This window comes from Poecilia formosa, unplaced genomic scaffold (genome assembly GCF_000485575.1).
Source record: "Poecilia formosa unplaced genomic scaffold, Poecilia_formosa-5.1.2 Scaffold24, whole genome shotgun sequence".
NCBI lineage: Eukaryota > Metazoa > Chordata > Actinopteri > Cyprinodontiformes > Poeciliidae > Poecilia > Poecilia formosa.
Window position 1 is genome coordinate 64,646 of NW_006799963.1, and position 26,724 is coordinate 91,369.

Below are 26,724 nucleotides of genomic sequence, written 5' to 3' on the forward strand. Positions count from 1 at the left end.
GCAGCTAAAAAAGTGCAAATTACTTCTGATGGAAAATTCTCTTGTCTCATTTTTACAAAATTGCATCTCCACGCAATGTACTTAGCCAGTTTCAACTTTACATCACAATGTCAGAAAGGAAGTGTCAGCTTGCTGCTGTGTATAGACTTAGATGAAGTGCATAATTAAAGAAACATATGAAAGCCAGCACTGGGCCTGAGATTAATTAGGTGCATGTCAATATCCTCATCAATATCCGATTAACCAATGACACATGGCCCAATGAAGGGTATTGATCTGTTCCAAGTGTGCGGCGGTAATAGGTTGCAGCCAAGAGTCAGTCACAGAGCTGATGGCAGAAAACTTTGCGGATTGTAGAAAGTCGTCTTTCATAGCCAAATCGTAACGATTGTGCTGTGCAGACTCATGGGAATCCACTTATTGCTATGGCCACAACTGAACTTAGTCAGCTTTTGCTCAAATTCCCATCCTGTTACTGATAATTAAAAATGACCCCAAAGGATCGTTCTCTCCCCAAAAAGACTCAATCTAGATTAATGGTGGCGAAATGGCCAACATAAGTTAGTCCCTTTATGATAATGATTATAATGATAATAATGAGTGCCTTGGATGAAGGATGAACAATCCCCTGTCCTGGAGTTGAATCCCTATACAGGTTAATTAGGTAAGATAACATCATTAGCCACTCTCATGCCTGCACTGAAAATTAATTGGATAAGATGGAGATTTAGGTCTCTGTTTAAATCACATAAACGATCAACGACAGCTTTGGCAGAAAATGGGAGGGCCAAATCAGCGAAAATCTTATTTAGATTACATTAAACCAGCTTAATGAGGGGAAAAAAAAAATATCCCAGTGGTTTGTTAATATAGGTGCTGCGAGGGCCCTTTAGGATGCACTGAACAGATTAAAAAGTGCATTAATGATGTATTGTTGTGCCTTGTTAAATCCTGATTGTTTTCAGCTTTGTTTGATAATCAAGAGGAGATTGTGACATGGGTCACTAATCAAAACATTAAGATAAAGCTAACTAGTCTGCTGCAGCTGGTACATATCAAAGAACAAATGAGTAATATTATTTGTCAATACGCTACCTTGCAAAAGTATCTCCATCCAGTTAATCTATTAGAAACTATGTAAAATTGTAAATATGTATATTTTTTTTAGCAAATGGAAACAGTTGCAATAATCTGCAATAATCTGCATAATCCCCCCTTTCACTCTGGCAACCTAAATGATACCCACAGTCCACCTGTGTGTTATTGATCTCATTATGAACACATTATTAGAAGACATAGCTGCATAAGAAGCTAACTTTTTTTTTTTAATTTTACTGTTTACGACCTGGGTTTCAGATGACGTAACACCGGCTACCCACTCTGGTACAGTAGGTGGCGGTATGCACATTAAAGTTGATTGCGATCCGCCATAATAGAAAAGAAGAAGACGCAGCACCGAGGGCAAAAAGTAAGCTGTTTACTTCTGTTGATCCAGCATCAAAATGTCTAAAGTCTGTGTTATGCATGGTTGTTCCAACTGTTCTACTAGAGAGAAAGATAAACGGTATTTCGTGTTTCGAAGGTAGTTAGTCACAAGGGAGTTAATTAAAAAAATAAAATAAAAAATATGAAAAAAGAGGAGAAAAGTGGATCAACAAACAGTAGATGTGGAAACTAACAATGCCAGAGTTTGCAGCGCCCACTTTCTAACAGGTAATGACAGCATAATTTAAATTTTATTTTCAGATATTTTATTGGACAGTAACTTAGAAGAGCAAGCGTTCGTATGTAAGGTAAAATATATTATTTTTAAGCCCTAGCTTTGCCCAGAGTGCTAATGTTGTTAGCAGCTAACTCGGTGCCGAATCCCGGACAGAACATATGTTTATTCAGTGGGACTTTCATGCTTAAAAAAAAAAGCTAAATAAACCTACCTAGCCATACAGTCACAGAGAGCTGTGACTATTCCCCCACATGGTTCGCGCGTCATCCGGGTCACATGCCCGAAACTCAGCAATATGCAAAATTCAATGGGACTTATGCGAAATGTATTTATTTTTTTCTTGGAAACTGAGACTTGGAGCAGAACATGGCTGAATGTAGAGAGAGGTTCAAGATGTGTGAATCCACGTGCGATGCTCTCATATATGAACAATCTGCTTTCCTTTTTTATAAAAGGCCACCAATGCCCTGATGACTTTGTAGTCATAAATAAGGCAGTCTGAATGTTTGTTGTAAGGGAACCGCTAGCTAGTAGCTCATGATTTTGTTCCAAGGGGGACATTAGTGTTATTAGTGCCAGGCCAATCCACTGGGCATTGTCTTACTATCCCTCACAGCAGCCACAGAGCTTGTCGGCTGTCTTCAGCAAAGAATTATATTTGTGTGCACCTCTCCATTAATAATGCATGGTGCTACGTTTGTGTGAACTGTCATATACTACATAATAGATGTTAAAAAAGGCACCGGGAACAGTTTAACTTCAGTTTGGGGAACTACATTGTAATGGAGAGTGGGAGATCACAAAGCAATCAGTTATACCTTTGGTGTCTGTGTTTCTAGTGAAACGCTAAGTAAACACTTGGTCAAAGGAGCATCCTGCCACAACTCCCATTAATAATTCAGCGTAGCAAAGAACACAAACATTAATATAGTTTTGCCACCTGGTAGATTAAACTTGTTCTTGCCAACTTGAATGTTGATGTTAAAGGGTTTTTTTAAATTTTATTTTAACTGCCACCAATTGTTCTTCTTTAAAATGTCTAATCAAATGAGTCCAATTCCGAATATCTATCATTAAAGTTTATCCGTGCATAATTAATTCAAGACTTTCCCTTGATCTTGTATTTCAGTCAATGAGAGTGCGTGGGAGGAAGTTATCTGACACCGTGTGTGTTGTGTGCCGCTTAGAAACGCCTGCCCACTGTTGGCCTGACGACTGAAGAGAAGCTGCCCATGAAAAGGCAAAAAGTCTGGCTTCATAAGGTAATATTCCGATTAATCCGAAGAGATACGACAGATACAATAAGCAATATAATGTGTTACTTTTTTATTGTGAGAAACGTTGTTCATTTAATCTGATCAAAGTCTGAAAGAAGCTGGTTTAGAGAGGCAATACCTGTCGAAAGATTTTACACCACTAACGGCAAGCAAGAGGAATCTTTGATAAATTTTAAATGTGTTATCTTTATACCGCATTAATCAAATGCAACACACTTTGAAATAGTCACTTCAGTACAGTTAATTTCCATTTACTTTACTGTTGTAAATTAAAATTTATCTTTGAAAATAAAATTTAATGCTTCGGCAGTGTGTTTTTGAGTGCATATGGATTTAAACTGCTCGGCATGGAGGCAATGCAGCTGTTTTTATACGGCTGAAATTGCTGATGTGAGGTGGATTAGGTGGTGTTGTACATTAAGAATGAACCTGTATTTGTTGCTGCACCATAGCTCGGTCTTATTGTGACAATTTAACGCAATAAGACCAGATCCCCTGATCTGTGTGCAAAAGAGAAAAAGAAGGCCAAATGAGGATTTCAGGTTGGATCACACCATAAAAAAACCCCAGTAAGTTAGAGATGGATGGAGTGAAATACAAGAAAACCTATGACAGGGCTCACCTTCCAGGATAGCAAAGAACCCCAAACATACAACCAAAATTATGATAGTATTGTTTTTTTCAGAAGTTATTCATGTGTTAGAATGGTCCAGTCAAAGTCCAAAAACTAAATCCAAATAACAATCTCTAGCAGGAGTTTAACATTGATTAAGCTTGAGCGGTTTTGAAATGAAGAATGGGCAAAATGTTCAATATTTGGATGAGTAAGATAATTTCCCAGAAGACTTGTAGTGGAGTACAAAGTTCTCCAAAGTATTGACATTCTTTGTGTGAAAAAAAACAAAACAAAACAAAACAAAGCAAAAAAAAAAAAAAAAGCCCACTTCAGAGTTATTTGTGAGCCAAAAAAACAAACAAAATCTGTTAAGATACTTTAAAGTTAAGTTATAAAGGTTCCTCCTTATAACCTAATGATAATGTGACAAAAATGCAAGGGGTGTAACTACATTTTGTCGACTGTTATTATTTATAGGACTTCTGATAGTCCTATAATGGTCCTTCTGATAGTTTATACAAATTTCTTCAATTCGTCTGGTTTGCAAACAAACCAAATGCTGCGAAATAAACAAAAATCTGCTAAAAATCACGAAGAGCTGCAAAATTCAACACAGCAATTAAGTAAAAAAAAAAAAAAGAGAGGCCGTGTTGTTGTACTCTGAGCAGAGCTGTTATTATTTCTTTCATATCTGAAAAATAAAACGCTATGTACAGGTCAAAAAACAAACGCATTAATAGAAAACCCCTGTATGTATAATTTAGGTAGGCACACATTAAATAATTCAGCGCACCACTGAACTCATACATGTTAATATTGCTTATCTGATTCCAACTCAGACGCAGCGAGCGCTCCGAATTCTCATGGACCCGAGGTTTTTTCCAGCGTAGCTGTTGTGTTCAATAACTGCGAACCTTTAGCAGAAAAGTGAATCAGTCATTTATGTGGTTCACAACAGCGCTGGCAACCTCTTTGTTTAGAGAGTCAGTGTTTGGCAGGAGGCTCGCAGCTTTAACAATTAATAGACTTCTCACAGCATCACAATTTTACAACCTGTGTAAAACATTCACACGCGCAAAGGCACACACAACTCTTTAAATAACCCAGAAAAAAACAGTAAAGCCAACCAAAAACGGGAATGTTTTTGGCTTTTGGTGTCTAATTTAATATAATACACATGTAAAGGAAATGCTGCAAAACGTCATCCGAGTCTTGAAGTGTTGCCCCTCTTCTGGTGATAAGTGCCACTGGATACAAATAGAGACAGCTGGAAATATGGCTAAAGAGTTTTGTTCTCCACATTTGTTTACATAATCAGCTTTTTTAAAAAAATTTTGCGGGCCATGATAAGGCTACATGGATATCCTGTGGTCTTTGCCTGGCTAATGTGAGCGGACCGCACACTGGCTCTGCTTTCTCTGAGTTATTACGTCGAGTGTAATTTGAAACAATTACAAAAACACTGGCCCACTTGTTACAACACTCATTTTCCCCTCACATATACAAACCACGGATTCAATAGCTTTACATGTTTTTCAATCACACCCAGTGGAGCAGTGTTCAGTGTGAAAAAGTGTAGCATTTCATCCTAGCTCGCATGGTATGGGATAATCTTTCACATTTTGCCCGGGGTTTGTTTTGCTATTTGAGCAGAAACTTGCACGAGCCATGTGAATTACCACAGGAAAAAAAAAAAAAAAGATAAAAATACCAAATGATATTGCATCAGATGTAAATGAACAAACAAACTTGAATAATCGGGGCAAATAATTTGTTATCTCTGAAAATAAAGGCTGTTTATTATCCTTTCTTCTCAAAGATGCATTGCAGAGATAATAGTTTTAAACATACAAGCAGAAAAGAGATGGTGTGACATAGCTTGGAAGGAGCTTCTTTTTTTCTGCACGGTGAGCTTCTGTGATACAAAAGTGAAGCTAAGCATTGAGGACCTCCGTCTTTTTTTCAATGGAAGGAATTGTAGTAAAGATATTGACATGAAAACTGCACCAAGTGTTGGTGATCAAAATAATCTACACATACAAATCGGTTCATAAATTATGTGTTAAAAGCGAGATTACACAGAGAGCAAGAGTTGATTAAGAGACCTGAACATAGAGGAAAACCTTTGTTGTTGTTGTTGTTAGCATCAAGAAGTCTCCTTTATGTTGAAGCATGCCCCATTTATTAATGAAGAGGGATTTTCAACCACACTCTCCAAACAAACTTGCTTCAAATTTTGAAGATGCTGCCGGCCTCTTCTGTGTTTGCAGTCTGATGTTTTGCTCTCTCTGCCGGTTTTGTGTTGGATTCCGGTCAGGTAACCGACTGGGCCATTCTAGCAGCTTTATTTTCTTTCTCCGAAGCCAAACAGAGGCTGTCCTTGGCTGTGTGTTTGTTTTGGGATTATTGTCTTGCCAAACAAGCAGAGCTTCATGTGTAGATTTTTTTTTTTGTTTTTATATCAAAAATTCATTCATCTTTCAATTGTGTTAAGTCTACCCGTACCGGAAAATGATGTTGGCGTTTCTCGGATCACTGTTGATGTGTTGTTTATATGTAAACCTCATTTATGACATGACATCCAAGAGTTTTCGTCTAGTCTAAACAGATTATATCCTTCTTGTCTAGTGTTATATTAGCTTGTCCAAAAGTTCAGCCAAAAGTGCAAAACGATATTTCTACATGCTTTTTCTTCAGCAGTGAAGTCTTGTGCAGCATGGATTATATAGTCCTTTATTTGGAATAGCTTCATCTACTATTTGTAACTCTGTCTAAAGCTCTGCAATGAACAACTCGTCTGATTATTATTTCGTCTCCTTTGTCTGAAATCATGTGAGGACCACCTGGGCGTGGTTGGTTTGTAATGAAAATCCGTCTCTTCCACTTCTGGAATATAACTAAACATTAGCATGTTTAGAAAATTTGAAAATGGGAAGCACTTGAGTAAACACTTTGCTTTTACTCATCATAAAATGCTTCTTCTGTAATACCCTGGTCAAAAGAGACCTTTATATAGGCTATCCATGAGGATTAAAATAGCTGAAAAATTTTCTTCAAATGTCCAAGACTTGCTTTTTGTATCATTTTATTTTCTACTTATGAAATATCATTAAGTTTGGACTTGTTTTGATATGTGTGAATGCGTCGATAACTTGAATTGATGTCAAAATCTGTTGAAAATTTTATGACAATATATAGAATAGAAATATGTAGTTGATAAATAAAACATGGACATATTCACTTTGTAGTGGTGGTGTTTTTATTTCTGTTTTTGCATTTTTAACTATAATAACTGCAAGCTTTAAAACGGTATCAGTCAGGCTCATGCGGTTAAGACTGATGTCTTTATTTTGGCTATTTATTTTGATGAATTTATGAGAAGTGTTCTTGTCTTTCAGTCCATGGCTTGCTGTTGCAGAGAGGTCACAGCCAGCCTGTCTTGATCTTTGGCCGTTTGCGGAGATGGACGTCTTTGGCAACGTGAGTGCAGTTCCACTTCTGTTCCTCATAACAACACAGCTGAACTCGAGAAGGCCATACCTCATACCTCGGACCCTCCCTCTCTCTAAAGGTGCTGCTGCAGCCTGACCATTGACATTTAACATTCCTCTGCACTGCCTCTGCATTCTCAATGGGGGATTGAGGAGAGCAGAGGCCAGTGCCCGGTTCTCAGGGGTAAAAACAAAAAGGCTCTTGAAAATCCCAAAGAGTTCCCATGATCCTAAGAAAGACCTTGATCCGACCTGTGTTAGATTTCCATTCCATGGATTAGGGGCACACAAAACAGGGACATATTTGGGTGATTTAGTTTGTCCCTTGGCCTGGATTCTGATCAAGGAAGTATCAGAGTTCTTCTGGCTGGCATTAAAATTCGCGGCATGGTAATTTGGCTAAAATAAGAATTCATGAAATCTTTTTTTTTTTTTTCTACCCACAAAGCTTTCATGGCCTTCATTGAAACAAAGTCCCTGCAAAACACTTGTAGTGACATTTAATGGCGGAAAGTTTTCAAAGTCATTTTTCAAGGTTTTTCCACTAACATACACAATCTGTTAGCATCAAAGGAGCACACATGCATAAATAATTGACTAATTCACTTAAAGGGGGCCAGCGTAGATTAATTAAGCTTGAATACTAATTATGTTTTTCTGTCTACACCAAGCGACGCAGTTGTTGTTTAGAAGAAACTGCACAATTACCGTGCTCGTATAAGTCTGCTCTATAAATTAAGACGCTGGCATATTTTAATGGCAGGGCCGGATCTTTCTTTGAAAGAAAATGCTAACCTTATCTTTAGTGACGACGAGGGGGCTTTGTAGAGGTTCTCATTGTTCTTATGACATTTCACATTTCACACGGCATTTAAAAAAATTTTTTTTTTTTTGCTTGTATTTAAAAAGAGACTTTGTGACATTAAAACATGACAATAGTTTAGGCCTTCATTGATTTTTTTTTTTTTTTCCAAGCTGTTTGGGTCTAATCCTTCAAAAAGTTTTAAGTGCAAAGAAATAAACAACGTAGGATGATTAAAAATCTTTCATATACCACATCATTGTAGAAAATCTAACATTACAGCAAGAGACAACATATGCGCAGAAGCATTCGTGGCGGGCTTCTGAAAACTTGTATCACTTCCAGAAAATCTCACGCCCCTGACTCCTTTGCGCCTGGTGTTTCGAGTGTTTGTCTGGAAATGGTAGCTCTAAAGTTGTCCTAGGGAAGACGAGCGCTCGCTGTCGACTCTCCCCTGGCAAGCAGCGTGCGCAGTGACAGAGGAAGACAGCTCAAAGCTGGGGCCTTGTTTACAGCTGTGCGGGGAAGAAAACAGGCAGACGTAAATGAGGGCTGACGGTTTCATGAAGCACAATTGGTTGACGGCAGATTCAATGTGACTGGGCTGAACTGGGCGATGATCCGTACAGTATGCAAAATTCACTTTCTAGCTGGTCTGTGCCCACCAGCCCCTAGCGGCAAGCGGTCTTCCCCAAGCCCTTCTAGCTATGCCTTTGAATGCAACGAGAACTGAACAAGGCATTGTTGTTGTGCTCTATTCATTTTGACAACAATCGCATTTAAAAGGAAAGAAAGGAAATAAGTCACGGATTTCTTTTGACACCACAAATAAACGTTTTTTGTTTTTTTTTTCTGAAGCTGAATGCAGAGTTCACATTTTGGATAAAAATAAGCATGGGATTAAAAAGGCAAAATGACAGCAGGATATTTATGCTGAGTGTAATTGCAGTGGTACAGCAATAACTACTTTGCACTGGGGAAATGTATAATGGGACTAAGCAGTTGGGTTTTGAACCGTCATTTTATTCTCAAAACTTTTGAATTTATTTCATAAACCTCTATGACACTTTCCCCCCCTTAGGATTAAATTCTTGCTGTCATTTTGGAAGTGCAGCATCTGCATGTTACATCCACTTATGACATATCAAGCAACAGGCCTCGTATGGTCTGAGGATGTTGTCAATGTCTCCTGAAATGCCTCTCCTTCTAGCTAACGACAGAGAGGCTAACGTGTAGATCCGATTTCTAATGACAGTAGCCAGGATGTGTCATGCAGGGTCTTGGTTTGCAGAAGGATTTTTTATTTTATTTTTTTTGTCTATGGAGTAAAAAATAAAAAGAGAATATCAGGTTTGTTTTAATTAGCAAAATTTCTATTAACTTTTCTATAATTGTTGCTTTGAGTATTTTAATTGTAACATTCTGCTCTTGCAGATGAGTTAATTGCAAAAACTCATCCCCACGTCGAGTGTATCCATAAGATACTTACCTCGAATTTTAAATTTATGAAAGGTTCTCACCATTTCCAAATCGAGCACTTTTCCATGATGGGGCTTAAAGTGTATTCTCAAAAGGACTAAACAAAATCACTTCTCTGGAAAACGGTAAGCCTTCCAAATATTTGATGAACATTTTGCTCCCTTAACACCTCACTGACGCTAAGAATCGCACACTTCTTCACTCAGTAACAGAATTCACACCAAAAAGTGTTGTTTGTGCTCTCTGTTAGCATTCGGGTATCTCGCTTTCACTGACTGGGAAAAGATTGGATTTGTTAGGATTCATCTGACGGATCAGTTTTGGTCAAAGTGTAATTTGTCCGCTTCCGGTCACCTGCTGATTAATTTCAATTTGACAATTAAGGAATGTACGGAAAATGGAAAGAAAACACAAAAAATACAGGGAGACAGTCATAACCAATGACAACATTTTTCTCTCATCTTTGCTACGACACAGTATGTACAAATCGCAGACGATGATTGGTACCCAGTCGAAAGGAAAATGGTTTTTAAATAAGTTACAATTAGATAAGCATTAATCTCAGTGGTATAAATGAATGTCTTGCTGTAGGGCTTGTCGAATGTAAAAACAGATTTACAAAAACCCCTCTTTCCAGATTGGTCTGGAAGTCATCCTCTGCTATTTTAATTGCTCTGTCATTTAAAACTGAAAAAGCCCCCTCTGCGCCCCTCCAACAACAGTCTGCCCCTTGATTTTGCCTTTGAAATTAAATATTGTATACAAATACATGCTGTTCATGGGCATGAGCACCGTTCATCACTGGAATCTGCATAAAATAATGCTTAAAGAGCTCCATACGCTTTAAGCAACGGAGCTCTTTCATATGGTACGTTCACATGTAAACATATCAGTAACACAAAAACACAACTACTTATGTCCGTTCCCTCCTGCCTCTGCATTGTTCTTCTGCTTTGCAGAAATGAGAGAAATGTGGGACTGCGGCTTGTTTCACATGTTTATGAATTTAAAGAAAACCATACTGGCTTTTGGATGTCTTTTTTTGTTTTATGCAATTGAAGACCACCTACAGGGGTCCTTTAAAGTTACCATTTCTCCACAGAAATGTATAGGTCTCTCCCGCAAACGCAGCATATTTTATTTCAGTTTCATTTGGAGGCTTTAACATAAGTCGGGAGCGTTTTAGGTAGACGCACAGTGACGCCCTCATCCCGTTCGGTTAAGAATGCACAATTTTCCAGGAGATGCTTTTGTTGCCTCGTCGTTTTAGAAGCGCGCAGGAAGTATTTTAATGTGACCTTCATTACACATTCATGTCAACTTTTCTTATCTATTTATGATTAAATTCTTTTCCACTCCTGTTGTTCAATTAGTGCTTGACCCCTTTAGCGGCGATGTAAATTAAATGACATTTCAGTGTCGTCCCATATTTAAAATACTGCGTTAGTTGCGGATCATAAATGATGATCTTCATTCTGCAGCTAATTTATTCATTTAACAATTTCCCTCCAGAAGTTACAGCAGAAGGCTCTGCAGCAACCTAAGCAGAAGAAATCCAAGTCGGCTGAATTTCTGATGGGTGAGTCCTGCTTGATGAGTTATTGCTCATAATTTGTGTAAGGATTAATTAACTAATTACAGACAAATGGCTTTGGGCTAAATTTTGCTCTTGCTTGTCAGGGCGCAATTTGTAATTATTTTAATCATTTCTTCTCCTCTTTTTTTTATCCTCCTCCTGCAAGATTCTGATTTAATTTTAACCTAATTGTGTTTTAGTATCATTTGAGGCGGATGCGCTTGAATATTTAGAGGCATAGGAATCAGTAGTAGAATTGTTTTAATAATAAATATGTCTAATATTTAAAAAAAAAATTGTGGTGAGTCATTCTGACCTATAGCTGTTGTTTTGGCCTGTGTGTCAATGCCTTTCAATTTACGTTGCTGCTTATTTTATCAGGGAGCGAGGAGAGAGCTGCTGTTGTGGGCATAGAAAATCCTGCGTTCAATGGAGAAGGAAGCGCCGCGCTTTCCAATTCTCCGAGTTGGCTGGGGAGAAAAATGCGAGGTGACAGGCCAGATAGCACCCTTGCAGCTCACCAAAAAAAATTGGAGCTGCAAGCCCCTGCCAGTGAAAGAGGTGAAGCTTCATTCTTCATTAGCCTCAAATCTGTTGACAGTAGATGTGTTCCTGATCTAACCTTTCTCTCGCTTCCTCCTTCTTTTCTCTCCTGCTCTCTCTCTCTCTCTCTCTCTCCTGCTCTCTCTCCGTTCGAGGGGCCCTTGGTCCTGGCATTCCAAAGCAAGCGTGTCCAAACAAGCACCGTCGTATAACTTCTTCCGCTGGAGATCGCTCTGCAGTAGTGGGTGTTCTATCTCTATCTAGAAGTACCCTCGACACAATCAGCCTTGACTCCCACTCTCGGCTACATGCCTTGTGGTGGGCTGGAGTCATAGGAGAGTGCATTTACATATGCTACTATGTTACCGAGCCGATCCGCTGTCTGTGTGGTGTACTCACAACACCCCCGAAACACGGCTTTAGGCCAATCAGGCATACGAATATGCCCCTTTATAATTCAGTATGTCAGGGAGAACTCTTGAGGAATGGGATGGTAAATTAGGATGCGTTCAAGGTTGCGAGCGTGCCAGTTTTTCTCAGGGATGAGTCACATTTTAGATTCTTGATTTAATGTGGCTTATTTTGCTTTGGCTGTGGATGGTTACTAATTATTTTACCCTTATTGTCATTATTAGTAATGCAGTGGAAATAGAATCAGACTCATGTGGGAAGAAATGTTTATTCCTGAGTTGTTCTCCGAAAAGTGCAAATCTTTTATTTTGTCTAGTGTTCCTATAAAATGCGTCCTGGGGTAATATGAGCACCACCACTGTTTTAAAATGGAAAGTGAGGCACGATACAGTGAATATAAATATACAGTGTAATAAACACTAAAACATCTGTCCCTTCTTGTCTGCTAATGGAAGATGTTTATTTCTGTAAAATTATGTACAGTAAATGTTTTTTTTATTGTAATAAATTTAGATTTGAATGTTGAAGGCATGGAGTAATTGTTAAAGCAATCCTTTTTCTTTCTGAACATGTGTATTTTTATGGCCTTTCACCTACCAACAGTGTTATTAAACTGAAGCAACATAAGATCAACTGCAATCAAAATAACATTTGTAACAAAGTTTAAAATCAGATTACGTAAAAAAAGAAAAGGTTACATAGTTAACAGTGTTAACGAATTGTAAACGGCAACAAAACAATTACTTGCAACGGTTTAAAGAAATATAACCTGCGAAAAAGAAACTGTTTGTAAAAAGTTACTGAATTATAACGATATAAAAGGTAAGATTTATTTGACTGTTATCAAATAAACTATACGGTTGAAAATATTTGTAGCATAGCTAACAATTACAAACTACTTAAAATAAATATTTGCAACACTGTTTTCACCATACCACATCATTAAAAGGAAAAGAGTTAAACTACATAAAAACAGGGCTCTCATCTTAAAGATGCAAAGATGGGAAAAATCTGTATTAGCCCAATAAAATAGACATGTGACAAAGATCTATTCTGATGCATTAATTTAAATATGTTTTTATGCTGATGTAACTTTTGAATTCACGGGTTCGCAAGTTCTGTTTTAATGTTTTTCATAGAACTGTTAGACAAGATGCAATGTTGTATAGCAATCGTATTTTAGCAACACATTGAGAAACTAATTTGTTTTGTTAACGCAGTCACACAATCACCACACCAGCATACTTGGATTAAATAAAAAAAACTTGGTATCTAGCTAAAAAATAACCTTAAAAAAAGGAATACAAAATATGGCAATTAGCTTGTTGAATTCTGAAAGACTCGGTTGTATTTGTGTAAAATTTGTGTGACGCTTTGACTTAAAAAAATAACTCGTATCATTTCTGCTAACAGCGTCTTGGGCTTTCGAGAAATGTTAGTTTCAGATACTCTGTATGTAAGAACAGATAATTGAAATTTTCATTAGAGGGATGAATTGGAGGGCAGCCAGACTATTTAGGTAAATCACAGCTATGACTCAAAAGGCGATTCACGAAGCTACTACCATTATGCAAATTTGTGTTTGAAAAAAGGGTTTCATAACCTCAGAGCTATTTGCAGAGAAATTGTTCAAACTCGTTGCTAACAGTGTAGAGGGATTTAACATGTGAATTTCACAGTCAATTTATGGCGCCATTGAAAAGATCACACTGCAGCTCCTCAGTTAATAAGTATTTCCGTCTGAGTGTTTAACTTCAGAGTGCGGACCGCGTGTGCAAACCCATTGCAGAAATTTTAGATGAGCTTGAAAGGATCTCTGTGAACTTTGTCATATTTGGGTGGTGGCACTCCAATCCAAATCCACCTACTGACAACCTTTAAGCATCCAAGCCCCAACACATTTGGATTCCTATAAAGAGAGGCCTTGTTTCAAATAAGTATCATGATTTAATGGACCATGCCCCCTACAACTTGAGAAATACAAAGTAAAGCAATTTTGGATCAGAGTGAAATATTCAAGACTTGTAAATGAGAATGATTTGTGGTCAAGGAAGCTGCTCGGCGGTGTGTACTCTCAATGGAACGAGCCCTGGAGTCATTTGATTCCCATAAACTGTGTGGCGCAGACTTGATACCCATAGGTCAGTGATTGCTAATAAGAAGTCAATGAGACAAGGGCTCGGGTTATTTTCCTTTGGATCGGGTCCCCCAAACCTGCCTGGTCCTCAAGGCCGCTGACCTTGGAGTATTTAGAAGGTATTGTCTTTGAAATTCCAGGTACTTTAAGGCTTGTAGACTTTCTCATTAGTTTCTTTTGAACATGGCAAACATATGGGAGTTGTATTTAAGAGATTGCCTGCCTTGACCTTTTGCGGCATGCTAATTAGGCCCCAGAGCACTGCAGGCCATAGAGAGGTGCTCTGAGAAGCCCAGCAGTCTTTTTTTCCCACTTCACTCTCTGCTGCCTCGGAACTCGTCTCGTCTTGGCGCTGCCTTATCTTGCTAGCCCACCGCTGCCACTGCCCTTCGACAGTGTGCGTTTCAAAATTAAAATTTTGCTTCATGTGCTTCTAATAACCACTAACTTGAACCTGTACAACTCCCTCCTTCCCTTCTCATACTCTCCCTCCCCCCCCGCCCCACACACACCTCCCGTCTCCCTTTCCCCAACCCTTCCACTCTCCCTCCTCGCCTTCCAAAGGAAATGAACGTGTTCGAAATTACTTTGACCCGCCACCGCCAGAACAGACAGACCCAAGGCAATGCGAGATGGCTGGGGTCAGCGCCGAAGATGAGCTGGAATTAAGTATGCCATTCTCTGTCATAATGGTTCTCCTCGGTTCATTAAAGAGGGGTGAGAGAGATCACTGGTAGCAGGCTGCCATTTGTGACGGCGGGACATTTTATGTAAATACACCAAACGATGGCATCACTAGATTGGCTACCCAACTCGTTGTCATTGATGAAGGTCACGAATCATTGGTCAGTTTTCATTTCACTGTAGAGTTTCCTCTCCCCAGTCAAGAAGACACATGTAGAGCCACATCAATAGTTTGCAGCCTTCTGCTAAAATGGGCCTATTAAAAGCAAGCTCTTGGGAGCCAACCAATATGCATGTTATAATGAAACCTGGCTATTAATGGAGAAGCCATTTCACCTGTATCTTTTGGATATCACTGCCTTGTAATATCAAAGGATTCACCAAATCAAATCTCATCACATGATGACAGGCCAGCTAACAGGCATGTTAATGCTCCTATTTCATTACCCCCGTCTGCACGGACTTCATTTTCACCCTCTTCCACTGCAGCCAACGTCTCCAGTTTGCAGGCTAAGATGTGGTTTAGATTAACTTGTCTGATAAGTTGAAAGTAATCTCGAAGCTGATAAATGTATGAGTTTTTTTTTTTTTTTCCACAGAAGGTGAAGTCATTTTCTGAATGTTTTGGTTTCTAGAAATACTGAAGGCAGATGAAAACAGACTGTATGAAAGAATGACGGCATTGCTGAATGAAGATGAAACCTTTATAAACATACCTGGTATGTATCCCATTAGTACTCTGATACTTTGTCTTAGTTAGCTTTAATATTCACCACATTGTTAGATTTCATTGGTGTCTTATGCTATTGATCAAAACATTGAGGTGCAGAATTTTGAAGTGCTGGAAAAAATGCTACATGTTTATTCATAATTTATAGAACTTTCAAAGGATTGGCAGACGGTTTTCTTCAGCCTCCCTTACTCTGATACATTTAAATAAAATCAGTTTACCCAATAGCCATATGATGTATCAAATTTGCAGAACGAAGTCGAACCGTGTGTGGGTTTGCACAATTGCTATCCCCCTAAACTGACAGGCCAAGTTAGGAGAACATTGATAAAAGAAGCAGCCAAGAGGGCCATGGTAAGTCTGGAACTGATACAGATTTCCAAAGCCCTGGTGACACACTCTGCTGAAGGTTCAACTATCTGTTCTCTCCACCGACCTGCTCTTTTGCCAAGTTGAAAGAAAGCAACAAGAAGTCTCATTTGCAGCTTGGCACAAGCCATATGGAGGAGACGGCAAACTGGTCACATAGGAACAAATTTTAAGTTGCATCCAAATCCATGGGATGATGCTTGGGATTGGATACCAATACACAACACACTTTTCAGATTTCTCATGAAAAGTTTGCAAACTTTGGATTCTTTTCCATCCAGTTCACAATTATACACTACTGTGTAGAGAGACATAAAGCGCCAATAAAATATGCAGTTTTGTGATTGTAGCACAAATGTGAAAAAAGTTTAGATTGTAAATACTTCAGTAAGACTTAAATATTCAATTCCGTAAGTACAACAAGCTATACAAGGATAGGATACACATCCATAACAAGACTACAGACATATAAAGAATAAAGTCAAAAGGGACCCCTCTTCGTGCTTTCCATGGAAGACAATTGTTTTATGCCAGGTGTGCCTTTCCTAATTAAGTCACTTTCATTTCATACTGCATTCATCAAGGCGACACACAGATGGTTAAAGCTTGGCATTGTTCTACGTGAAGACTGTTACACCAGATCCCTTTGCCATGACGCACACCTACCTTGTAATTCCAGCACACGAGCGATGGGTTTAGGCCCGCTTCAGCATGGCAGAATTTAGAAGGCTCGCATTATTCGCCATTGTTTTGGATTTAGCTGTACTACTGAGATTAGTGCCCCTATTCATTGTCTCGGGATGTTCATAAAAAATCCCACCGGAGAATGTAAAGAGGATCTCGGATTAACAGTTCCACGCAATAGGCTGAGAGAGTCGCAAAGAGCGACACCAAAGGAGGGGAAGAGAGCTCGCACTCCTGTGCTGAAGTGAAACTGTGGCGGCTGCCAGTTAACACTTTACGAAGCAACAATAGACTTCAAAACAATTACCTTATGTAGTTGTATGGTTGCCTCCCACCGGTACAGACGGTACAGTGTTCAACGTGGCAGCAGGGCAGAAGGGGAGTATGTCTTCATAGCTGATCCTGGTATTTAGCGATTGCTTCTAAGGCTTTTGTTTTTCCCTGTCTGAAACCATGAATTTCACAAGCCAAAGAATGGATAAAGCAAAATATTAATAAAATGGACAGTGGCCAGTGCTGAGGATGTTTTATTTTTTTGTTTTGTCAAACTGAGATCCTGCGAAAACCTCTTCTGTCTGCCTAGAAATAATCTTTTTTTTTTTTTTTTTTTATCTTGATGGCTTCTTTTGCTTTGGCTCAGCGAGGTACAAACACAGAACTGGCACTCTTTTCATTCCTGTTTTCTGCGAGGCGTGAGGCATTGACAGCAACTTCTTTACAAAAAAGCATTAGCCAACGACAACAGCTTTGGCTCCTACACATGTTGGACTGCACACGTTGAAACGCTCTATTGTCATGTTTTCCATCACTGAGGGAGGACAACAAAACTGCAAAGATGCACAGCGAGAAGATTGTATCTAGTTCTTGCGATTAGTTGTAAAGAAAGTTTGACCCTGCAGCACTAGAGCTGCAACTTATGTCATCTTTATTATACTCTTTGAAACTAAGCTTTAGTTTATTTACAACTTTATGCTGTCTATCTAAATTTCAAAAGAATAATTTCTCAAAAAGTATTGTTCTGTTACGTTAGCACAAAGATTTGCAAATATATTAACATGCCGCAAACATCTTATGTTTTTTGTCTTGTCACTTATTTTTAGGTCAGTTAATCATGAGGCAAAATGAAAACAATATTTTAACAATTTTGACAAATAAAAGTCTACAAAATAAACAAATATATTCTTCTTGGTGGTGCTGGATTACAGTTTGAAAAAAGTTGAGGGGATGGTTACAATTGCATGTCACACTTTTCAGGTTTTCTTTGTGAAAAATGTTGAAATATTTTTCCTTCACAGACGTGCGCCGCTTCCTGTTTTGTTCCATCACAGTGGTGTTGGAAAATGTTTTGCCCTGAGAATGAAAGCTGACAAGTTGAAAGTGCTTGTGGGCCACAAATAAATAACGAATGAAAAGGTTAAAGATTATCTTTAGATTTTGATTTATATACATCTTTTTTAATTTTTTTTATTTGTAGTTTAAAATCTCATTTTAAACATGCTTAAAATTCACTATCTGCATCAATAGTCCTTGTTTACAGGCCAAATTTATACCATTCTTGAATTGTTACCAATTCACATAAAATTATTTGGACACCCTTGATCTATCACACAAAGTTCCAATAAAATAGATTTAAGAGTGTAGTTAAAATGTGGGAACATATGGAAAAGTTCAAATTGTGTGACTACTTTTGGAAGTATATGCCGAGATTGTGAAAGTGCATGTGTGGATCTGCCTTGTGTTTTTTTTTTTGTTTTTTTTTTCCCATTTTTCTGCATAAGTACACGACTGTCCACCTCCACGCTTTCTGTGCAAAAGCACACACGCCAGCGTGTGTGCGTGTTTGTTTGCGTGCATGTGGGTGGAGGTGTGCGTTTCCGCTAAGTATGCTCATCCATCAGCACGCGAATGCATGTGCCGATGTTTATGAATGCCCATCCGCCTGTGCATCTGTGTGTGACTGTTTGTATGCATGTGTCTGAGCGTACTCACCGATGCGTTATCTCTCCAGGTACGCTGCAAGCCTCGAGGGATGAGGAGGTGTTGGAGGTGAAGGCGGGTGATCTGGTGCTTCAGCGGCGACTGCTGCTCAACAGTGGTGGTGGTGGTGATGCCTCGGGCCCCAGGCCCTCCCAGGCCCATACCATTGCCAAACCACAGGCAGAGAGTAGTGCTTGGCTGGGAGGAGAGGCTGGACTCCAAGCAGGGAGGATGGTAACAGGCAGGGAAAGTGCTGTAAAAAGTAATGCTATACTTTTATTTGTTTCAGAGGCTGATTTATTGTGTAGGCATACTGTCAGTATAAAGAATAACACTTTTCTATGCAGGTTTTTTTCATGGTTTGTGCACCTTATATGGTGGTATAGGATTTAATGTATGTGGGGAAAAAAATGTGCTCAAGACCTCTCAGAGATATTTGAAAACTCTATAGTCTGTCGATGAAATTAATTAATTTAACTTGCATCGCTCACATTGTCTCGTAATATTCTAGACAATCTTTGGAGTTTGTTTGTTTGTTTTTTTTTTTTCTTACAGCAAGAGCAGCTGAGGAAGTGATCCCCTGCTACGCCCAGCAGCTGAGGGAGCGTGTGCGGCCTGACATGATCACGCTTGGCAGCCTTTCACTGCAGCAGGTCAGTGCTACAAAGGGGGGAATATCTGTGTCATCATCCCATATTCACCAGCACATCAGCCGTGTCCATTATGCTGTGTATCAGAGGTTTGGCTAATGGACACAGTGTGCTTGCGTTTGTGTGTGTCTTAACATGCGTTTGTCTGCTTTTGTCTCTCTGTTTGTGGACTGTATGTATAACTTGCTTTACTGATTCTTCTCTTTCCTGTTTCACCCTGGGTCGTGTGCTCTCTTTTTGTGTAATCTTTTTTTTTTTTTTTTTTTTTTTTTTTTTTTTTTTTTTTTTTTTTTAAAAATCCCCGTTGTTTTTTTTTTTAATGTTTTTTGCGAAACAAACACTCAAGGGTTTTTCCGAGGTTAGATTACTCATTCTTGTTTAGCCCAAAATTAGAACATGGATTTCAGCTTTATCCTTTATACCACATGCAATATTCTCACCTAATTCACTTATTCAGTTTTATTCTGTCTTTCAACTTTCATCTATGTCTATTGCTTTTGCTTGCTTCTTTACCCAGTCTTATGGTCTTTTCAGTAAAAAATGGAGCATGACAACATATTATTTTACAACAGGGGATTTTACAAACTAGCACTAAGATCAGACGCCTTTCTGAGAAAAAAAAATAGTGTTTGCATGCTTATACTCCCCCAGTCAAAAGAGGAATGAGAGTAGACAGAAGAATGTCAGGGTTATATTGTCTTGGGAAATCCAGTTTGCAAAAGCATTGCAGGCATTAATGCAGGAGTTCTATTCACTGTATTTTTAGTTCTAATCTCATTTGAAAAGACTGAGAATATTACATGAATAGCGAGCAAATGTAATATAGGAACAAAGGTACAAACAGTGTTTTCAATGTCACTTGGAAGTCACTGCAACAGTTGACTCATCTTCGCATAAGTGGATAATCAGTGGCATCCACTCTATCAGTGCTGGGATCAGTGTTGTCTTATTCTGGTAAAATATGCACGTGCTCCTCTGCTGTTTGCACACCCACCTTCCAATGAAAGAACATTATCCACCAGAGATTTCACATCTATTTAAAAATTATAGCTTTTTTCCCCCCCTCTTCTCTTTCTTCGTCTGCAAGATGCTGTCACTTAGTAATGTCAATGTGTCTGAATTGGGGTGTGTGTGTGAGTGAATGTGCTGACTGAATGTAAAACTGGCTGAAACACTCATCAAATGCTCCATGTCTTTAGGGTCTGGCTCAGTATTGATTGCCTGCAGATTGCATTACAGTTGCTCCTTGTGCTTAATTCTGCTATTATGGTGCACTGTACTGTTTCATAAGTCTGCATCCATAGAAAGAGTGTGTGTGTGTGCGTGTTTGTATTTACATGTATTTTTAGCAACCAGATCAGAAGGGAACCCAGGAACAGAGTGAGTGGGCAAAGAGAAAAAAAAGGCTAATGGCTTTCTTCACTGGCGATGTCGAGGTAAATGCCCATGCATCGTATGGAAGCTGAATCAAGTGTATCTATATTTTTAGCCTCCCGAGTTGTTTATAACCTTTACAAACCATGCGCTCTACTTTATTTGACCTAGTTATTAGCTTCAGGTTAGCATTCTTTTTTTGTATGTCTAAATGCAATAACGGTTTTCTTAGCTCACCATGTGCCTTGCAAAAACATTCAAACTCCTTATCCTGTTGCACGACAACAACACAAGATGTATTTTATATCATTCTTGTTTGATTAATCAACCCAAATGAGGACAGTGGCTGACACTGCCTATTTATGGTTGAGTATTTACTGATTTTTCTGAGGAACGCAACTCAGTGTTGTTCATGGCAATTTCACTTATTTGATGATGATTTATTTTTCATGAAATTCAGATTGCATTGAGACTTCTACTTTACCTGCTACTGGCAGATGTTTGCAAAGCAGCCAATCCATGAGGGTCATTAATTTACCTTGGCATTGATTGGCTGTTCCCCCAAGAGCAGATATGAGGAAGACTGTAGCTGTTAGCTCCTGCGGTAGAGCTAACACTGTTTCAAATGTGCGCATTAATGCATATTAAGACATATTTTGTGTTTGATTGATTATAATGGGTGGTTACAAGTGTTTTCAGAGGGAATTTTAAGTAGTTGGGAATTTTAACTATTCACTGGTGTATGAAACGGCACCAAACAGCGCTGCTGTTCATTGGAAACGATGCAAAGAAACGGCTTCGGAGGCTAATTAAAAAGTTTCAGATTTTTTTTCTATGTTTCTAATTTTTCATGTGAAGCAGACTTCAAATGTGGGAAAAAAAAAAAAAAAAAAAAAACTGTTGCTGCAGCCAGAATAGTTCAAAGCTTCTTTGGTCAACATGCAAAGTGCAAGGTGTGAGGAACAGTAACTGACACACCATACCCCCAACAAGCATGGTGGTGAGAGCATCATGCTGTGGGATTCTTGTCCTCAGCAGGAACAGGGACGCTGCTAAGAATTGATATCAAGATAGATCAAATGAATGATCAAATTTAATCCTCCAGTAGGACAATGACCCTGACAAAAGCTAGCACATCAAAAGTCTCATTCAGGACAAAAAAAAAAAACAACAACATATTTTTGAGTTAAAATGCCCTCGTAAACATCTAGACCTAAATTCTACAGAAAAACATGTTTCAACGGTTAGAGAAATAACTCAAGGAGTGAAAATATTCTGTAAAAGGCACTGTAATTTGTAACACTACAGAATACAAACATTTTGATAAAACATTTAAATGAGAAATTCCTTCAATTTTGTTTTTTTGAAGGAACCCAGTTCACAGAGAGCCTGTGATGAAGTATTAAGGCCCCAGCCCAGAGTGAACACATTGTTTCAGTGGTAAGTACAGCTCCTTTCATATCAACCTCCCCCCCTCATATGTAAAACTGATGTCACATGACTGTGATCATTAATTGTGTGAGAAGCATTTGTATTACCGTTGACGCGCCAGATTCATATGTCCTCTGCAAGGCTTCTGCTGTCAGCAGGCATTGCATTCTGGGTAATATGGCTCAGGGGCACAGAAATCTGTCCATGTCACTGGGCTAGGAGGTGCATCAATTCTTGCTCCATCCACTTTGGTCAGACTTCACATCTCGTGGCGAGAGCCCCGCGGGCAATCAAGCTTAGCATGTTTAAGTTTTCATTAATTACCGACTACCAGGCTGGCTGAGATGATAAAAATCAAGAAACTAGTGTACGCTTCAGAGCCACGGCTTGTGCTGGTCCGTGTTATGGGTGGGTGGTAAGTCGGACACCAGCCCTGTCAGATGAATGTGATTTGGAGTTTAGCGAGATGACCTCCTCCAGACAGCCTTGAACCCTGTAAATCCTTGCTGATATCAATAGTGGGTGGCTATTAGACATCGGAGACTTTCTACGCATCACCCAGGGCTACATCTGCCTGAAATGGAAAGAGAAATGATTTCACTTTTCTCTCCATACATCTTTGAGAGAAAGAGAGAGAGAGAAAATTAGAACAGACACAGAGCTGACTTGTGTTTTTGTAACAAATGTGTAATTCATTTGTTTCCACCGTTTCTGATTTAATGGAGGTTGAGTAATTGCATTAGGAAGCACATTGTGCCATGTTGTGAACTGATGAAAGCATGTGTAATACTTTTGATAGGCAAACAGAGGGGAGGGAGAGAAGGAGAGAAAAGAAAGAAAGACCCAGCGCCCGCCTTTGATGCAGAGCGTTTATTTGCTGAATTATCCTTCCTTTAACAAGCATCTTATCCCCAGTCACAGGCAGGCCGGGGCCCCTGTGATATTGCTTTATTTTGAGGAATTAAGAGAGGTGGCGAGGAGACGAGCGAAGCAAGCGCTTATTACATTACCGCTGATAAGATTGAAAGGCAGAGAAAAGCAGGGAGAGAGAGAGAGAGCCACAGAGAAAAGAGGAAAAGCACAGAAGGAGAGAGAAAGAGGGACCCAATGGAAAGTGTTTTGTTGTGCTGTTATTAGATTGAGCTGCTGTTGGCTACAGAGTGGAACAACAGGGGCCCCAAAATGCAGGTGGCTGTTAACAGGGTTAGCCCCTCGTACTGGTGTGTGTTACACACAAATGTTTGTGCACTGCAGCAAAAACCTCGACAGCCTGTCGATCAGAGCGCTCGGCGAAGGCCGAGAAGAGGCGGCGGCGGCCAAAGAGCTCCCACAATCCTCCTCTTCTGCATCACGGCCCTCGTGGCAGGTAAGGCGACGGTGGGCTGAGAAACGGCACATCAGTTGGACTGAAAATAAGGGTGTGAAGATGGAAAGAAACACATTTCGTAATTTTTCTCTGGGTTCATTGGTCCCATTGGTTTTCACTTATATTCTCTGTAACCCGAGATTGGAACGTCTTGCATTTCAGAAGCTAAAAGTAAGTCTATAAAAACGCCCAGATTTCTCATTATAGTTTGATTTCTAAATTAGCTTTGGTTAGATATGAAATTTCTATGTTAGTTTACCAATTTCTTCTTAAATTTTATTTATATTAGCAGGTTTTTTTTTTAGGTTGTTTTATGCAATTCATCAAGTCAAAACAATCACAAAGTCTTTGTAAAGTCTGAGAAAGTTGAAATATAATTCTGTGCCGTGAGTAGCAGCTAATAGGAAGAAACCATGTTCGTCAGAATCAAAAGCCAGGCCGAGCACACAGAGTCCAAAAACCATTCAAAGTTTTCTAATCACCATGTTTGCGACTTCTGAGCTAGTTTTGCTTTCCATACGCCCAGTTTGAACGATAGAGCTGTAAACACACATTGTAAAGTGGAATGCACATAAAGAGTGCTGCATCAGTTGACCCTTTTCATTGTGTTGGAATGCACTGATTACTGGATTTCCACAGTGAATAAAGTCAGAGCAGGTCTAAAAAAGTTAACTCAGTCCTATGCCTTAGAGCATCGGCGACCAGGAACACACACCTGATGTGATTGGTTTGATAGAAAATAATAGTTGTATTTTAAAATACACACTTTAAAATGCAACTATTATTACACTTGGTAGGTTATCACTTAGAACAATTCCACTTTTTGTTTCACATTTACAAAACAAGTATATGTTTTTTTTGTTTTTGTTTTTTTTTTAAATGGCATATTTAATGAATTAAGCTGATTGCTTCAATGCAGGGATGCTGGGAGAAATGGTGACATATGTGGGTAAACTTCACCCAACGAGACTTTTATAGTAAGGTAGCATAAAACTTGCTCTCATGTTAAGAAGAACCAAACTGGTTCTTTTACAGAATAAAGAATTGGCAACTGCAGCGGCAACGTATTGGAGCTGCCTTGTTGGAATTGCCTTGAGAGTGTGATGTCATGGGAAATATATCGATCCTATTTACAAATTGCAAGAAGAAAACAGCTTTGTTTGGTAACCCCCTAACCCTCCCCACCCCAGGAAAAAACTGCTAAATGATGTAATTATATGTAATGAGGTAGTGAACGGTACCAGTGAGAGAGAGGGGAAATTAAGTGTTTCCATATGAGCATGCCTATACAGAGACATGCAGTCTTATTCAAACAATTTGAATATTATTGAAAAGTTCATTTATTTCAGCAACTCAGTTCACTAAGTTAAACACATTATGATGATTAATTACACTCTGACTGGTGTTTTTCAAGCTTTTCTTTCTGTTAATTAAGATGTTTTTTTTTTGTTTTTTTTTTTGCCTACAGCTAATGAAAACATGACATTTAAGATTAGAATATTATAAAAGACAAAAAAAAAAGAAAAAAAAAGAATATTTTATTTTATTTTTTTTTTTAATAGAGAAATGTGGGGTTAATTTAAAGTATGTTCAATACCTGCTGAAAGGTTGTTATTTTCAAAAGGTATTCTTGTCACAAGAATAGGAATTTCCTAATTAATTGAATATAACTGTATATAGGTATTACACTGCAGTGAGCCAAAAGGAATCCCCCCAGCCGATATGCTAACCATCCAGCTGCGCTTTGCGTTTCAGCTTTTAAAGATTTGTTTTCTGTCGTTTTGGGAGTAGCGTCTCCCGTTTAAGGAAACATCAGTAGGTGGAAAATGCAATCTTCGAAGATGAAACCCAAGCAGCAAAAAAGGGAGAGAGGAAATGAGGGGGGAACCAATCGAGGGGAAGCGAGAAAAGGGGACTGCAGTTGTAGCGGTAGCATCACCAGCTGTGGGAGTGAGTGTGCTGTTGTGTTGCATCTGGGGATGAGCCTGCTATGCCACCGTGCTGGCTTAAAGATGTAATGAATCTTCAGTCGGGGGCTTTCCTTCCAGGGTGACAACTGGCTTTGAGGAAGGTTGTAAATGCAGGGGAGATTGTGGTATAATTCCTCAGACTGGCGTTTGTGCCCCCCAGTCACCATTCGATTATCTCCCAAATTGCTGTGTTTCACTGAGATAAAGATTTTTTATGGCTTGCTGACTTGAAACAACTAGCGCAGGCAGAATAAGCGGGCAAAGCAGGGAGAGGCAAAAAGAAAAAAAAAAAAAAAGAGAGAGAGAGATGGAAAGAGAGAAGCAATGGCCAAACCTGCCACGCATAGTAATTTCTTTTGGTAAATGACAAAATCTTTGTTTATATGACATTTCTTGAAAATTACTGCAGCGAGATGAATCTGAAATATAAAATGTCACATTTGGCATGCAAAACTATGAAAATATATTTCTGTGCAAAATTCATGGAGGCATTTAATTTAGAACGTGTTTAATAACTAAGGCAGCCTGCATCAGTAATCCTGCCCGGAGGTCCCGAAAAGATTGTCATATTTATTCTCTCTTTTCTTCACCCCCCTCCTTCGTTCCAAAGCCAAAATATTTTAAGGGTAAATGTTCATTGTTAATTAAGATTTACTAATTAAAATGAAAATAATTAACAAGAAAGCTTAATCTCTGAATATTAGCCTATACTTAGAAAGAAAGGAAGTTTTTGTACGTGGCATTTCCTGCCTCCATTAAGAGTGCATTTTGTGTGATCAGTCAATGTGTGGAAAGCCCTGAAAAGATCTTTGAGCAAAGGGACGGCCGCTTGCCAGCAAAACCACAGAGGATCCCTCGCTGGAGCCTTTGATCTCATCTGTAGGAGTGCTGTAATGTTATGGCACTTTAGGCACAACTCAGGCTCGGGGCAAACAAACCACCTCTGATATGGAAAATTGGCTCCCTTCACCTTTTACCTTCACCTTGCTGTCTCTGCCATTTCCTACGATGCCTGCGCAGGCACTTGAGCCAGGGCAATAACAATGCTTCCGCGACGCACATGGAAAATTAGACGCAGGTGTGATATTATTTTTTTATTCTTTTTTTCTTTTTCTGCTCTCGTTCCTCTCCTCCCCCCTCCCTTCCTTCCTCCTCCTTTTTTTCCCGTCTCTTCTTCTGCCTGCCCTCGTCTTCCTATGCGGGAGCTCGGAGGCCTTCGCCACCTCCTTCTAAATGTGAGACGTGTGGGCTAAACCGCTTTGCCACCAATTATACTAATTTTACTTCTGCCTGTATTGTTTTTGGTTGTTTTGGAATCCAAAGATGCTCGCAGTGGGAAGATTGAGAGGATATCACCGAGGGGGTTCAGCTGCACACGCCCCTCCTTCTTGACTGACAGGCACTGTCATGAGTATTATGACCCTTTGCTAGCTG

General features: G+C 39.2%; 1 protein-coding gene across 5 annotated transcripts in view; it reads left to right on the forward strand.

Annotated features, from left to right (window-relative positions):
* The first annotated feature begins 1,329 nt into the window (after window positions 1-1,329).
* ofcc1 (orofacial cleft 1 candidate 1) overlaps window positions 1,330-26,724 on the forward strand; it is an 85,800-nt gene continuing 60,405 nt past the window's right edge. Inside the window, exons 1-12 of one of the 5 annotated variants that reach the window (XM_007547924.2) lie at window positions 1,330-1,468; window positions 2,853-2,985; window positions 7,015-7,096; window positions 10,901-10,967; window positions 11,346-11,525; window positions 14,620-14,724; window positions 15,375-15,458; window positions 18,531-18,761; window positions 19,055-19,152; window positions 20,499-20,585; window positions 21,893-21,963; window positions 23,209-23,320. In XM_007547924.2, coding sequence (XP_007547986.1) covers window positions 7,079-7,096; window positions 10,901-10,967; window positions 11,346-11,525; window positions 14,620-14,724; window positions 15,375-15,458; window positions 18,531-18,761; window positions 19,055-19,152; window positions 20,499-20,585; window positions 21,893-21,963; window positions 23,209-23,320 — 1,053 coding nt within the window. In that variant the 5' untranslated portion in view covers window positions 1,330-1,468; window positions 2,853-2,985; window positions 7,015-7,078. The other 4 variants (XM_007547925.2, XM_016669392.1, XM_016669391.1 and 1 more) reach the window with 4 other exon arrangements.